General features: G+C 44.7%; 1 protein-coding gene across 1 annotated transcript in view; it reads left to right on the top strand.

Moving 5' to 3' along the window:
• LOC138516856 (sepiapterin reductase-like) overlaps nt 1-12520 on the top strand; it is a 217543-nt gene extending 205023 nt beyond the window's left edge. The window contains exon 3 of the mRNA XM_069632300.1: nt 12200-12520. Coding sequence (XP_069488401.1) covers nt 12200-12390 — 191 coding nt within the window. The 3' untranslated portion in view covers nt 12391-12520. The remainder of the gene's footprint in view (nt 1-12199) is intronic.
• Nucleotides 12521-16376: the final 3856 nt, after the last annotated feature.

A 16376-nucleotide genomic window follows, 5' to 3' on the forward strand; every position in this document is an offset into this window, starting at 1 on the left:
GGGAGGTAGGAATACTAGAGATTTGGCTGATTGACATCATATTGTCAATAGATAATATTATTGATGAGATCTGCAAGATGCAAGGCCTACGCATTAAGGACGGCAGCGTGTGGACAAGTGCATTGAGATTATCCTCAAACGCCTCAGGGGTGGCGCTCCGCAGTTACCGAAGGACACTAAAAAACCTACTGTAATGGAAGCTGGAACACAGACCGAACGAGAAATAAAGACCTGTGCATCAACCCCGCTCGAAGGGTGTAACTTGAAAACCACCAAAATACCTGTGGGGGCTCCCTGGAATGCCCGGCTTATACAACATCTGGTGGGCCCCCAGGAGCGTTTGTCATGTCCCTTTTGTGACAAGCCCACCACTGAGTTTACACCCCCAACAGATCAGAAAACAGTGGACGTTACCAAAGGAAATGAGAAATTGATAAAATGCATTACAGTCAGCTGAAGACTTGATCACTATCGCAAACAATAAAGACTGTACACCTGGTACAGAGATCACAAACTTTGCTGAAAACCAACGAGAATCTAGGAAATTAACCCACATGGATCATGAGGATGTAAGCAGAAATAAAAACAAAGACCCTGTGACTAAGATAAATGAAAGCGATGGAGTGGATCTCCTGGCTGACTGGTGAGAAGAGAATATCTGTTGTTTTAACACTCACGAAAGTAAAAACTCTTACAAGAGAACATTGGTAAAGGTGGTATCAGAGGTCCTGGGAATCAATGACCCAACCTTTAAGATCTTCAGAGTCACGCGAATTCTACCGCACTGTATGTTTTGTGGCAGCTGCAATGTCAGATTTGGGATGGTGACCAAACACCTTGAGCAGCAATATTGAACTGTGCAGACGCACTGGCACTTCGAGGCATGAAGGTTTACCGGGATGAGCCACACAAAACATGCCATCTACATGACACTTGGCTACTGCCGCTTTGCAAAATCAAGGAGACCTCGCGATCACGGACGCAAACACACAACCCTGTACAGGCGAAGTTGGACAGGCAACCAGCTATCGAAAATGTAATGGATCTGAGTTAAGCAGCCTTGGAAAATGTTTTGACAAGACTGCCTCTATGCATGCTAACACCAAGAGCAAAGGACACTGTGAATGAGTGTATGATGCATGTTGCCCCTTCTGGACCCTAATGCTAGGAAATGTATCATGCACACCATGAGCATTGTCTCCTGGAATGTGGCTGGACTGAAGACAAAGTTGAAGGACCCTGATTTCATGATTTTTCTAGGAAACATGGGGATCTTGTTACTCCAGGAAACATGGCTCTGGATGTGATACAGTTGCCGGGATTTGAGGTCTACACAGCCAAGGCAGCAGCATCTGCTCATGACAGGAGACGTGGAGGTCTTTCTAGATACTTTACTTAGCGCACTCGCTTAATCTTAGGGGGCATTGTTTGTTCCATACCTCCCCGACTCTGCTGATAGTAGACGTGATGCTAGTGGATGGCAGTGCCTGGCACATAGCGGATAATTATAATGCAACCCGTGACAGTAGCGCCGAGGATCGTTCCCAGCTATGTCGGAGGTAATGGAGGACCTCAGGAACTATAAAGATCGCTCTTTAAATATCATACCCATGATAGGTGGCGCTTTCAACCTAAAAATAGGGAATTATACAGGGTCCAATGATAGTATTATGGATGAGGATATGACATTTGGCATCTATCCTCCGTACCTGTCAGAAGCTGCAACAGACATTCTGGGCAGGAAATGTATGGATGTCTTGACAAGCCTGGGACTTAGAGCAGTGAATGGGAGATTCAGGTGTGATACTCCAGTCAAACACACTTTTGTGAATAAGAATGATCACTCAATCGACTATATTATCCTGGGTGTAGAGGACTGGCACTTTATAAAGGATTTCCAGATACTCCCCAGATTCGAAAGCGATCACAACCCTCATGTTCTAGCTTTATGGTTGCGGAACGAGAGACCCATCACTGGACCGAAATTAACAAACACTGATATGTATAAAACAGTGCGATGGGGACATGCTGGACCAAGATCATTTAGTATTGAGGTCAATGTACACTACCATAGAAAATGTAGCAAAATGCCTGAACCCAGAGACTCATATGGCAAACAAAGACAGGCATAATGACCTGCGTATCCCAAGAATTCAGGCAATCTGTTACAGACCGGCAATCCGGCCCAAAAAGATCGACATGGTTTAATGCTGAATGCAAAATGGTACTCTTGCAAGTACTAATATGCTGAAAGAGTTCCCCAGCACACATCATCGAAGCCAGGGCACTGTACAAGTGCACAGTAAAATCTAGTAAATAAAAGCAAGCAGAACATGCCTGGCTCAAATTAGAGAGGGCTGCATTATCGGGCAACACAAGGGACTAGTATAGGAAGGTAATCTCGGATGGCCTGCGCACTGAGAACGTGCCAGTAAAAGAGTATACCAAACAGGTGGGTGAGGCAAGGTGGATCAGCATTTTCTCAGCACTATATGAAAATTGCTACCTCGAGAAGGTCGGTGGCACCAGAGGTAGAATGACTTCCAATAATATCCATAACATGGGCCCGAGTCTGGTGGTGTCGATGGAGGAGGTGCGATGGAGCTTGCTGGATCTGCAAACGGTAGAGCGGCAGGACCGGATTCAATTGCAGTCGAATTCTTTAAATATGATAAAACGATATTGGTACCCATTGATACCTTAATATTTAACATAACATTTGAAGATTTTTCCAAATTCATGGAGGAACCGATCATTGTCCCAATTTTCAAAAAGGGAGACAGAACCAATCCAACATATCACCAGATTTCCCTTATTGATACCTCAGCTAAGTGGCTTGGGCGATTATTATATCATAAGATCATGGCTTGGGTCACTGAGAACTAAATCCTCTCAGAATACCAATATGATTTTCGAGAGGGTAATGGAACAGTTGACTAGATGGTAAATCTAGCCTTGGTTCTGGATAAATATGTTTGCGTCCGCAGCAGCACTTTCTATCTAGCCTTCATGGCCTCTCGACTGTATTTGATTGTGTCGACCATGGTAAGCTCTGTATCACATTGCACTCGATTAGAATGCTGGGTGAGCTGCTAAAGATCTTGGTTCACATGCATACTAATCTGGCAGCAAAGGTAAGAGTGGGTAAGCAAGGCCAAGAAACACAAGCATTTAAGATCTCTCGCGGAGTATGACAGGGCTGTGTCCGGGCCTCACTCCTTTTCAATCTCTATATAAACGCATTGCCTATTTTTCTAGCTAACTTGGTGAAATGATGTGACCTCCTAGACTTCATAGTATGTTCCTCTTAGCTTTATTTGCATGTTCTTAGGTTACATCCGCTTGACCTCTTAGGAACAGGTACTTAAGACAGGCAGAACAGACATTGGCTCCCATCACCCAGGCAGGGCTCTCTCTAACTGCCTGAGCCAGGATCTCTCATCACCAACATTCTCTCATCCACTCAATAACATTCTACATGACACCACAAGCATCCACCTACATTCACAAGCACATTACAACACATCTCCCTTTCTTCCCGAGACACTACATTCACACACGGAACACATTACAACACATCTCCCTTACTTCCCGAGACACCACATACACATACTCACCATAACAATGCACCTTTGAAGAGATGTGCTACTCTGTAAAAACAACTGTGGAAAGTATGACCCCCCCATTGATCACTTTGGAGGGAACTACCAATCCCAACATATATCAATGGTGGCAGGCATAACCTCCCCTTTTACCCTTGCGGGAGGCATGACCATCCCATTCTGCTTCTATGGGAACTTCCAGTCCCGCTTCTAGACTTGTGGCAGGCATGTCCTCCCCTTTACACTTGCAGAGGCATGAACGTCCCATTCTGCTTCTATGGGACTGGACATCCCTACTTCTGATCTTTGACAGGGGACATGACCACCCGCCCTTCTTTTAAAACTTTGCAAAACATGACCTCCCTACATTAACACAGGCCTACCCTGTTATGGCACACTCATACCACACTTTAACATCTTGAAAACTTCTCAACTTTTCCCACATGAGAAAAACTTCAAAACTTGCAAGTTAAAAATCAAAACATTACTTGTTGCACTGACGCAAACAAACCTACAAGTCCTTGTTGCGTTCACGCAACCTAATCCTGCAAATCCTCGAAGGTTTGTTTTGTCTAACTTCACACATAACATAATACATACTCATGTCACTTAACACAGCATAACCACTCTAATTGCAATCCTAAAGGTCCATATTGCATTCATGCAACCTAATGCTGCAAATCCTAGAAGATTCATTATGTAGAACACTGGACATAACACAAACAGCATGCATGCACGTCATATAAGTCCATCATATACTTCTATATCTTCACTGTCCACATCATAGACTCTATAACCTGAAAGGCTTAATCCTGCAATGCTTCGTCGCCAGTCATCTTAAATCAATGACACTATACTTCAATTGGCCATTCAATTGACCATGCTCTATGCTTTATCTCACACAGATACCCATGCCCTCACACTACTTACTTCAGGTCATTCCAAGCACATTGGCTGGGCTAGTACCTTGGAAACTATACCCCTGAAACCATAAACAGTACCTTAAATACTTCTCATCTGACCCTCACCCATCCACAAGAAAGGGAATCAATTCTTCATCACCATTCCCTTCTTGGATCGAGTACAGCACCTTGTCGCCCGATTTTTACATTCGCTGGGCCAATCCGCAACTAATCTTGCGATACCCAGCCGAAGATTCCCTTCATCTCAGATGCCCAACTGTCTGTGCAAATCTCTGCCCTTTTTTTTAATCATTTTTCTTTTACAGCAAGTGGTGCCGTTTTCTCTCCTTCATGATCGCGGTCGCTTCCATTGCGCACCTGATGTGCGATTTTCTGTTGGCCTCTGTCACAGCTTCAGCCCATACCTTAAACAAGCTTCGTCTTCTCCTTTCACTGATGTTCGATGGGCTGCTTCCTGAAACGACCCATCGGGATCTGTTATGCGCCCCTTTTCACAGACGCTGGTAACACGTCACAGAGTCCTTTCTTCAGACCTTGTGTGCGTCGTATCTGCAGTGTGACGATCGAGGCAGCCGTTCCAGGCCTTCAACAACCCAGCCACAGTGTTCCTTTGCGTCATCATTCCTTCTCTTCACGCGGGTACCTTGAGCTCTGTTCTTCCAACGGCCGCTCCGCATCTGATTGCCCTTGACCAGGTAATTAACACGTTTACTCAGCATCTTAGTATCTGCACTGCTCTTCAAATGTACGACTCGGACTAGTCCAAATTACCATGAGGCTTACATCAGCTTCTAATTTCTACACTTAAGCACTTGAGTTGGGATGTAAACAATGGCAGGCACCATTTCTCCACCCCTGTAGCTCGTTGGCTTTGGTGGAGCTGCACTTCAGAATTCCTCCCGTTCTTTGCATGATCCTCAGTCCCTTCCGGCCCTGGGACATAAGCGTGAGCTTAGGGTCTTCTTGGGATCCCACTGTTACCTTTGGGCACATATCCATCTTCCACTGTGCCCCTCTAGTCTTACACTTTGCCATTAATACATGCCTTCCCTGGGTGATGGGACTTACTTGGTGGGGGCAGTGTGTTCTTCTTTCTTCTTGTTGCACTCCCCGCAGCAGCCTGGTTACCCAATTTTCTTGTTTCTCTTTACTGTGTAGGTTCTTTCAATTACTGAAGACCACCCTCATCGCCAATGAAATTATGTTACCACATAGTATGTTCCTCTTAGCTTTATTTGTACCTTCTTAGGTTACATCAGCTTGATGTCTTAGGAACATTTACTTAAGACAGGCAGAACAGACACTGGCTCCTATCACCCAAGCAGGTGGATCTCTCTAACTGCCTGAGCTAGGAACTCTCATCACCAACATTCTCTCATCCACTCAATAACATTGTACATGACATCACAAGCATCCACCTACATTCAAAAGCACATTACAACACTTGGTAAGCTATGTCCCAAGGATAGGCAACAAAAGGGTTTGTGCATTTTTGTATGCAGACGATGCAATCCTGATGGCCAGTACAAAACACACCCTCCAGAGATTGATAAACGGATTTAATGACTACATGGAAGAAAAAGGCCTGACGATCAATGAAGGGAAATCAAAGGCTATGTGCTTTGGCAAGAGCAATCCACAAGGGAATGCCCTACTAGCAGCAGGGAAAAGTCTTCAATGGGTCAAATTGTTTTGTTACCTTGGGTTGACGATCTCTACCGCTTTGGGCTGGCTTTCTCATGTAGAGCATCAAACTGTAAATGCATCCCAAAATAACATTCAGAGTAAAGTTGGATCACACCCTTTGAATTTATAAGGCAAAATCAGTACCTTTGCTGACATACAGAGCGGCCGCATGGGCTCACCATCAAACAAAACAAAAACAAAAACAAATTACTGAAAATGTGTTCCATAAGAAAATCATGGGCTTGCCACAAGGATTTCCAGCACACCTGTTGCATAGAGAACTCGAATGCCTACTTGGAAGACCGTGTTCCAATACAACCCTTGATTTACTGGATACGGTTATGGGAGAAACCACAATTGTCAATAACCGGAGCCCTGGTGAGGGACCTTATGACCGCAAATTCCTGTGCTGCTTCACCTTGGCCAGAATATATAAAACAATCTTTACAAGAGCTTGGCCTAGTTCAGTTTTTTCAGCGATTAACTGCAGACAGGTAACTCTGATAAAAGAAAATTAATAAATATCTTCTCTCCTCATAGAGCGAGAATAAGGAGCACAAATGAATTGCAGAAGCAGAGTGTACAATTTTATTACTGCAAAAGAGCTGTAATTATGGCATTCAGGGCAAATCCTTTGTTCAATGGGGAAAGGGCACTTTTCTCATCAACAAATCACACTGTGAGAAGGAGATGCCCTTGCTGTGACAGCGATAGAATGACCAGCTACACTTTCTATTCTTTTGTCCCATTCTAATGAAACCAAGGAAAGAGCTCATAATTCCGATATTAAGAGTGTGTAAGTATAGACATGTGCAATTAGCACTCGGGTTTTTATTGTCAGTACTGGATCTGCTGACAGCCCACAATACATTGAGCTAGCCCTTATGTTACGCAAGCAATCTGTATACAATAATGAATGATTTTAGTTCATTTCCATAGACTGTAAGATTTGGTTTTATTTAATGAATTTTACTGTTATATTTTTATTATATGTTCTTTGACAGGAATTCTTTTATTTCCGAATAAAGATTTGAACTATTACAGTAAACCCAAATTCAGCTCGTCAGGATGTACCTTTCTCTCATATACAGTTCTTGCACACAAACGTCACTTGTGGGGTACAGTCAGAGACTTTCGAAACCACCAATTCTTTGCTCCTCCTAGGCATGACCACTCTGATCTGTAACCCCTCTCTTGATCCCTTGCTCTTCCTTTTAAACCTTTCACCTTCAGGTGCTTCCTGCACCCCTTCTTGTTCTCCTTTGTTTATTTTGCTTCTTTCTTGTGAACACTTGCATCTTCATTGCTTTCTTGTGCACCCTTGCACCTTTCTTGCTTTCTTGTGCATACTTGCACTTTCTTCGCTTTCTCATGCCCACTTGCACTTTATTTACTTTCTCGTGCACATTTGCACTTTTTTGTTTTCTCGTGCACACTTGCACCTTCTTAATGTCTTGACTTTCTGTCTGCTATGCCGGTGCTCTTTTCCTTTTTATTGCATTCCTTATCTATATCTTGCTCTTTATGTATTTATCATATTTCCTTTAACCTTTCTGCTCTGTACCATTCTTTGAGCATTCTCTAGCTTCTATTAGTTTTCCACGCAACATTGCTTTACATGCTTTCACTAGATTCTTTCATTTTTCTGCTTCATTCTCTCACTTCTTTCACGTTTCCTCTCTGTGCTGCTTCACAAACTTGCTCGGACCTCTTTCACTTTTCCTCTCTGTGGCGCTTCACAAACAGTGTCCTTCTCCCGCTCTGCTCCAGACAAACCGCACGCACCCGAGTTTCTTTCTCACTGACATGAAACTGACCGGGCAGCGTTGCATTGATGAGTGGTTGATCTGGATACATGGGGTTCTGGTCAGGTTCTCACCACCTGCCCCTCAGGCGCCCTTGGGACAGGCACAAGTCTGCCAACAGCAGGTTGCAGTGTGCCTCACTCAGGCTCCTTACCCATGCTGCAACCCTTTTCACACACCGGTGCGGCTTCTTGGTACGCCGTTCTCCATCTTTCAGGTCCTGCTGCTCTCTGTTCCTTAGCCTCTTTGGTCCAAACAACATCTCCAGCTCGTTAATTCTTTGGAGAAAGATCACACTGTGGAGTCACGTGTGATTGATAATTAGCAAAGGCCTGACTCTGCCTGACTCTATCAGTGTGACAGTTTGAGTTCTTTCCATAGCCGTTTTCCCTTACATTCCCCATGTTGTTCCTATGGGTGATCTTCACTACTCCTGTTCGCCTATTCCTCGTCCCAGTATTGGTTGAGAATGGGGAGGGGGAGATTCAAGTACATTCTGGTTATTTTTTTAGGGTTTAGGGAGTTGACAGAGTATGGGAACATCTTCTAATCTTATCTTTACTTAAGGGATTGGTTGCCCCCTTCCTTATGTCTGCCAGTTGATTATACCAACAGGGATCTTGATGGTATTCCCTGTAACCTGGACCGGTAGATGAATGGATCTCAAAACAAGAACTCTGTCTTTGTTTCATTTGGGTCGTCTTCCTTCCCCCCTCTTAGGCAACTGACTCCTTTCTTTCTCCCTCTTGGGTCACTAATGATGGAATTGGAATCAAAGACCATGAGACCTGGATAAGAGCTATAGGAATCAATACATCCCATTAAGGCGTCCCAGACTTCCTCTTCCTCCTCTATGGTCCCATCAGAATACTACATCTCACCTGGGGTCTTCCCACTAAGACAACCCCGGATTCCCCATACCCAAGTGATTCTCCCTCGCTCGTCCACCCCTAGGGATGGGATCCAAGAGCAATGGCCCTCCCCTGGCCACCTGAATAGAGGATTCTAGGGGGTTACATGTGAAAATACTCCTAGGTATGCTGATGAAACTCTGGTTGTCCCCTATTTAGGGGATGCCCCCAGTGTCACAGTAGAGCAATTTATGGACTGCATGCAGAAAGGGATGCTTGGATGAACTAGAACATGCTGAATTTCAACCCCCTGAAGGCCGACCTACTGCTCTACTTCTGCCCACTCCAGATAACTAAGTTATCTGGTGTGGGGTATGACTGATAAATCCAGTTTTTGACTCTTTGCAATTTATTTCAAATTCTTCCATAGCACGACTCAGTCACTAATGCATCGTAGGGCTTTACAATTTTACATATTCAAATACTTGGAAAAGTAGAATACAAAATACAGACTGTCAACACTCGTCGGAATAATAATGACATCATAAATCAAATCCCGCTCTGCAGAAGCGCCCATTAAAAAGCTGCTTTCCACAGCCAGGCTTCAAGTTTTTTCTGAACTTCAAATGGTCAGTAGTCAGTTGAAGGGCAATAGCCAGAGCATTCCAAGCAGAGACCCCTGCTCCAGAGAAATATCCTTTCATAGAATAGTGGACTTCTATTTACAGCCTTTTAGACGCAAAGAAGTCCTACTCCTAAAACCTCTTGTAACCCCTGAACGTTTTAGTTTTTCTGATTAATAGCTGGGTATTTGCTAATGTATTGCGTTTTACGCACTACATAGTAACTTAAACGCTCTTGGGAGGATAGCTCAGGGGCAACGTGCTTGCCTTGGAAACAAGATGACGCGTAGCAACACAGGTTCCATTCTGGATCGGTGCTTAGAAACCTCTGGGTATTAAGCGGGTTATAAATAACCAATCACAATCCTGGGCTCTGAATGTAAAGAGTGTAGGATCAGTGTCATATGATCACTTTTAAGTGGGCAGCAGCATGAAAAGACTGCCTTAAGAGGAGCCGAGACTGAGTGTGGCATTCCAGACGGAATAGAATTGCCATATCAGTGCGGGGTAAGACTAAAGATTGCACTAAAGTCTGAAAGGTAAAGCTGGGAAATAACAGGGTTCACACCTTGCAGAGTAGCAAGATGGCGATTGGCTGATTTTATGGAGACTTGTATACGTGGAATCAGGGCGACTCAAGCGTAAAGCCCAGGGATTTAACCTGCTGTGAGAATCCCGATTCTGACCCGGGGATTTTTGCCCAGGAGTACCAGTTTAAAAAGAAAGATTGGCCACCGGACCAATACGTTAACAGAAATTCTGTCTTACACTGATTTAGCTTTAGAAAATGTTTTGATTTCCAACTAAACACTCAGCAATGCGGTTCATATAGTTTTGCGATGAAATTCTGAGCTATAGATGTGTTTCGTCGGCATACTGCTGCATGTTCATGTCAAATTTGGCAACCAGATTACCCAGTGTCTCCATGACCCCCGCCTATCAGCCTACAAGATCACTTGGGCCTGAAGATAGAAAAGTGATAAAGGTTCTACCATCCCTTCACGCTCAAAGAAGGGGCAGACGCTTCTCGGTCTATGGACCACGATTGTGGAAATCCTTGCCCATTGAGCTAAGGTACATTACTTCTTTGCTTTCATTCCGCAAAGCTCTAAAACATGGGTGTTTAAATGATTTATTTAATATAACACTATTTTATATTTTGCTTGAAAGTTCATTGAAGATCAGTGTCCAAATGTAGTTTATTTTGTCAGGTGCGCGTTATAAATTCCCAAATACATATACAATGCATCCTCTCATGGGTTGACCTAACTATCCCTGTATTTAGCTCTGGGTTCCACTTGTGTTCAGGTGTTGTCTATTTCCATAATTGGGATAGTCCTATGCCCTGTGTACTAAGATTAAAAAAGGCCTGGCAGCAATGTTGGGATCAGACAGTGGTATAATGGCAGCCTCTTGATACTATGTGCCAGCTCCACGGTATATTAGTGTGTTCATCTTCTCGCATTATTTTAGTGCCAGTCCTCGCTCAGTGTTTCCACTGGCTTCTATAAAAGGTCTGTTCAGCTTCGGTCTGCACTCCGGGTCAGAGCTCACACACTCGACATGAGCGGCTGGACGAGTCCCACCCCATGGCTGGAGCCGCAGCCAGGAGCCGAGCAATACATCAAATCACATTCTAACACCAAGGGTTCCCTGCACCTCTCCTGTCTCTCTATTGCCTTTAACCCCCACCCCACAATGAGTGGCTGACCCTTGTTGAACTATTCTGGGCTCCCTTATCTTTCGCATGCAACCTATTTCTCCTTTAGCATGTGGGCTGTGTCAAATTTGGGCAGCTGGGGTCCCTTTGAAGAGCCCAAAGGAGAACTGGAGGAGCTGCTGGGTATCCTCAGTATATGGCCTCCTATGGTCACATGACTGAAAAAGTGGTTTCCCCTGACTCTGTTCCCCAGTCTCCCTCCTTAGCCATTAAAAAACTCTCAGGAGCGGTGGGTGGCTCGGCTTCCCTGTCTAAGATGCCTACAAAATGGATTCACAATTTGTATAATTGAAATTTAGTACCATGGCCTTGTCTATTTAAAGCTGAAACTTAATGAGACTCTTTGTGAAACAAAACACAAGCATGGGACACTGATTTTTCCATCATCGCTTCCACGGCTACGCTTACTCTGGCTATTTCCTCCTGCTTCCGCTGCTAGACACCAAGCTTTTTACGCAACAGCTGAATCAGAGCAAAATTAGGTAATTGACGAGAGCAAAATTGTTGGCTTTTGAATGGTCAAAATATATTCTGTCCGGCATAGACATCATCTGCTTAGGTACCACCCCCATCCCACTTGAGAGGTATGGCCAATGGCCATCATTACAGACATTAAATCACATCGCCGAGTGGTTTTGGTATCATATTGAGTCAGCTACTTGTACCGTTTTGTAGTGTTTGCCATTAAATCCCCAGCTATTAATTTAATTTTCCACGTATTGCACTCGTTTTCCCCCATGCATTGTCAATTTTTGCCAGATGTTTGCAGATTGTGGGTACCTAGTTATGTACTCTCATAGTTCAAACCAGACGCCCACACTATTTGCCAACTACTGTCCTCCACCAGCCCCCCTACTCAATCGTTCACTGCTTCCCTGCTTCTACCATCTTTGGTTGCCTTGAAGTGCCCGATTCAGGCAGGTGTCTGACGAGAAGTAGCTGCCTCTTGCTCTTGAGTGACCCTCTTCCACTCTCTCTCTTTCACGCAGGTCCCCTGGACACGGATATGTTCCAGCTAGTGTGCACGGATTCTGTAGATCCAGAGATACGATGCGAATTTCAGGATATGCAGCGGAACGGGGAGGTTTCGGATTGTAATGTGCCGGCCGAAGATTTGGTGAACCGTCTCCTCGAGGATACCTTTCAGTCTGGTTCCCACGTAGCTTTCCGGGACCCATAGTCGATACCAGCGGAGTGGTCATCAACCTGATAATAACCTTGCCATTCCGTCATGAAATAATGTATTATGTGCTTTGAGATCTCACATATGGAATGTTTTGGAATAAAAACCCTATGCCACAAACACATAAGTAGTGTGGGTGAATTTTCATTTGTATGAACTATTGTAAGGGTTTGTAGCATGAGTATTGTGTACAGAATCGCCAGTTAATCGGTGTCAATTGTGCGTGTGTGGGTGCAAGCCCACAGATGTAACTATCAATTGTGTTAGGTTGTTCTTAAGAATGACTAAAAATAGGATTTAAGTTCAGTTTCTGTCAGGGTTTCATTCAACCAGCTGAGGTTTCCGTCAGCCATATGATGTGAGGAAGTTACATGGGGCGGCCATCTTCCTTTGGGAACAAGAGGGGTTCTGTGAATGTCATCCCCATCTCTGTGAAGAGCTACCCAGATGTGGAATGCCCCAGAGCCCATCCACAGTCCCAGAGGCAATACGACCTGGTGACAGGAGCAAATGCTGCACAGCCTTCCTATGGGGTAGGGAACAGCTTTTGATCAGGGCAGCCCCCTAAAACTGTATCAGGATTCCACGTTTCCCACCTTCCCACTCAGCGAGAGCAGAGCAAGCCCAAGTCTCACCACCCACTTCATCTGTTAAGAGAAACTCCCTCTCCAAACCACACCAATCCCCAGCTCATGCAGTTTTCTATGGGCAGTTGGAGGAAGCCATGCAAGCACAGAGTAATTCATCCCAGTTCCATTCGCAAGCATCAGACTCACTTAAATGCTGCTCCGCAGATAGAAACATAGAAACCTCACCCACGTGAAACGGCTGGGTGTTGCAAAGCAGCTCCTGCACGGAGAGCCTACGCCTAGCCATGGAGCCGAGCAGCTGACCAGCCATTTTGGCCTGAACCCAACAAGATGGATAGCAGCCCTGTTTAAGGTTTCATTGGTTTCAATCTTGGAAAGCGTCAGAATGGTTGCCACCAGCCGGAAAACCAAAGCTGTGAAGATTGAACACATGAGGAACCGCAGACTACGGGGGGCAGGACCAATCGCGAGATTGGACGAATAGAAGAACCTCAATCAGAGGCGTAATGAATTGTCAACACTATCTGAAACACTACAAAATATAGATGCAGGAAGGTCAGCAGACAGGGTAGACGACTTCGAGAAGGTGGAAACCAGAAGAGCCAGTCAGAGGGACCAGGCCCAGGTTCAACGGTTGAGGAGAACAAGGAGATCTGTTAGCTTACTGAGGGCTCCAGTGGTGCGAATACCAAGGTGCGATCGCAGTGGTTCAATTCAAATCACAGAAGGGCCAGCATGAGCTAGAGCCGGGTGGTGCAAGTATTATAGCGCAAACATCAGACGGTTATTTTTATTTTAAATTATATAAATTTTAAAAACTTTTCATTTCTGCACATCATACAAATCAATTTTCTTAAGAACAATAATATATCACGTAACATTATTAATAAGGAGCAAGCAAAGAGAGAATAAAATAAAAATACATTTTTTTACAAAAATTCAAAAAACAGGCTCCACATCGTCATTCCGGGCCTCCCAGTGATCCATCAGACAGTTATATCAGGGGTAGTGTTAATGGTAAAAACAGCAGAAGGAAGTGCAAAGAGCAAGCATCAAAGGGGTGCAGACAGGAGAAAACACTGTGGCACAAATAACAGAAGGTGCAATAGGAAGCAAAGCACAGTGGTGAAGATATAGCCTTTCGTGAAATGTGACCTGGGATAACAGAAGCAGTTATCTCAGTAGTGCAAGCAGGAAACATTCACGGGGTGGGTAAAATGTTAGAAGGTGTAGTCTGGTGCGTCAAGGAACAAGATCCACAGGTGGGTGTAGGAAGGGTGTTGATTGCCTACCGGGAGCAAGGCATACATGCCAACCCTCCCAATTTAGGCGGGGGACTCCCTATGTTTCGGTGAAAAATATAGCTACGTTTCACGTTCTCCCACCTATAATCATTCTAGTCCTAATGTATTCCTATGGGGACATGTACATCTCCCCATTTTCCTGACGAAATCTCCCTCCCAGGTGTGTGGTAATGGTGGCATGTATGGCAAGGTCCTGCGGTTGAGGGGCCAGAAAAGGTGACAGCGTGGTGTTAGCCAGAGAGCAGGCAAACAGCAGCCAGTCTAGCCACTGAAATTTGCAGAGAGGTCTAACCCGCAAGGCCCCGGACAACCAATGGACTAGAGGAGGCCAGTGAAAGCTGGGAGAGGGGGTGGAGAGGTAGGTTTGACACAGTCCGCGCCATGGGGCAAGCTTTGTAAACTAGCTCTATGGCAAAGGTCTGTCCAGGGGCCGAGATCCACTCGCCTCTGATCTGCTGCTTGAGCTCTTTTTGAGTTATCTGATGGGTTAAGGCTCAAGGCCTCGATTGGTCAAACCATGGGACTTTCATCCACTGTGTTGGAGAGTGCAGAGAAAGCTGGAAGCGGGGAGGAGAGGTGGTGTGTTGTGAGCAGGGCTGTTGCAGAACCATAATCTTGCTTCTGAAATTGCATTTTGTGTGGGGGGAGAGACAGAAAATGACAAATGTTTGCCCAGTGTGAGCAAAAAAAAAAAACACATTTTCGGTTGATCGCTTCCCAAAATTAACATGCCGGAATATTAGTCGCCTATAGGAGACCAAACTTTGTGAAGTTTGCGTTCCGGTTAAATATGAACTTTTAGACCCACAAATGAATTCCACTTAATGATGACTTAGTTGTCTTAACCAGTTCCCTCTGGGTACCAACGCCTCGCCCAAAAATGAAGTCAGATTTTAAGTACTAACAATAAGCATATATTGTTTGGCATCATGCATTGTATCACTTTCCTGTACTGGACTCCTTTCTATATCCTGCTAAGTGACCAGACTAAGGTAGTCAAAACAACCTCTAGCAGCAAACGGTTATGGTTACTGCTGCTCCCTCACCCCCATGGCTGGCAATGCACAAGAGAAAGCAGAACACTTTAGTCATTGGCTGCGATTATGCAAGGTATCTTTGGGTGGGGGAGGTTATCTGGGGGCTGTCCAAACTATAGTAGGGGGGACTGCACTCTAAAGCACTCGCACTACCATTCATTTAAGTTAGATTATGCAAAGTTTTAACGTTGGAAAAAGCTAATTAAAAAAAAAAAAAGATACTCTCATTCTGCTTCGCCAATCCCCTTAGACTACCAAAATGACTGAATCAGCCTTTAAATGCCTCAGAATTGGGATGTTTTGAGCTCGTGCGACTGCTCGAATCCCAAATGAGTGCTCCAAGCTCTGGCCCACCAACGCTCTTACTCTGATACATACCTGAGCACATATGAACCTACTTCAATACCAAGAAGCTTGGCCAAATTAATCCGATATATAAACACAGACAAACATAGTGGCAAACCTAAAAAACCTCAGATCACACTGTCAGTTTCCATAGGCGCTTAGCAGCAGTACACAGGTTTGGGGGATGTTTATCTAGGTGCTTAGCAGCAGTACATATGACTGAGAGATGTATCTCTAGGTGCATAGCAGCAGTACATATGACTGAGAGATGTATCTCTAGGTGCTTAGCAGCAGTACATAGGACTGAGAGATGTATCTCTAGGTGCTTAGCAGCAGTACATAGGACTGAGAGATGTATCTCTAGGTGCTTAGCAGCAGTACATAGGACTGAGAGATGTATCTCTAGGTGCTTAGCAGCAGTACATAGGACTGAGAGATGTATCTCTAGGTGCTTAGCAGCAGTACATAGGACTGAGAGATGTATCTCTAGGTGCTTAGCAGCAGTACATAGGACTGAGAGATGTATCTCTAGGTGCTTAGCAGCAGTACATAGGACTGAGAGATGTATCTCTAGGTGCTTAGCAGCAGTACATAGGACTGAGAGATGTATCTCTAGGTGCTTAGCAGCAGTACATATGACTGAGAGATGTATCTCTAGGTGCTTAGCAGCAGTACATAGGACTGAGAGATGTATCTCTAGGTGCTTA

This window comes from Ambystoma mexicanum, chromosome 6q (genome assembly GCF_040938575.1).
Source record: "Ambystoma mexicanum isolate Mex_15411 chromosome 6q, UKY_AmexF1_1, whole genome shotgun sequence".
In the NCBI taxonomy this organism is placed as follows: Eukaryota; Metazoa; Chordata; class Amphibia; order Caudata; family Ambystomatidae; genus Ambystoma; species Ambystoma mexicanum.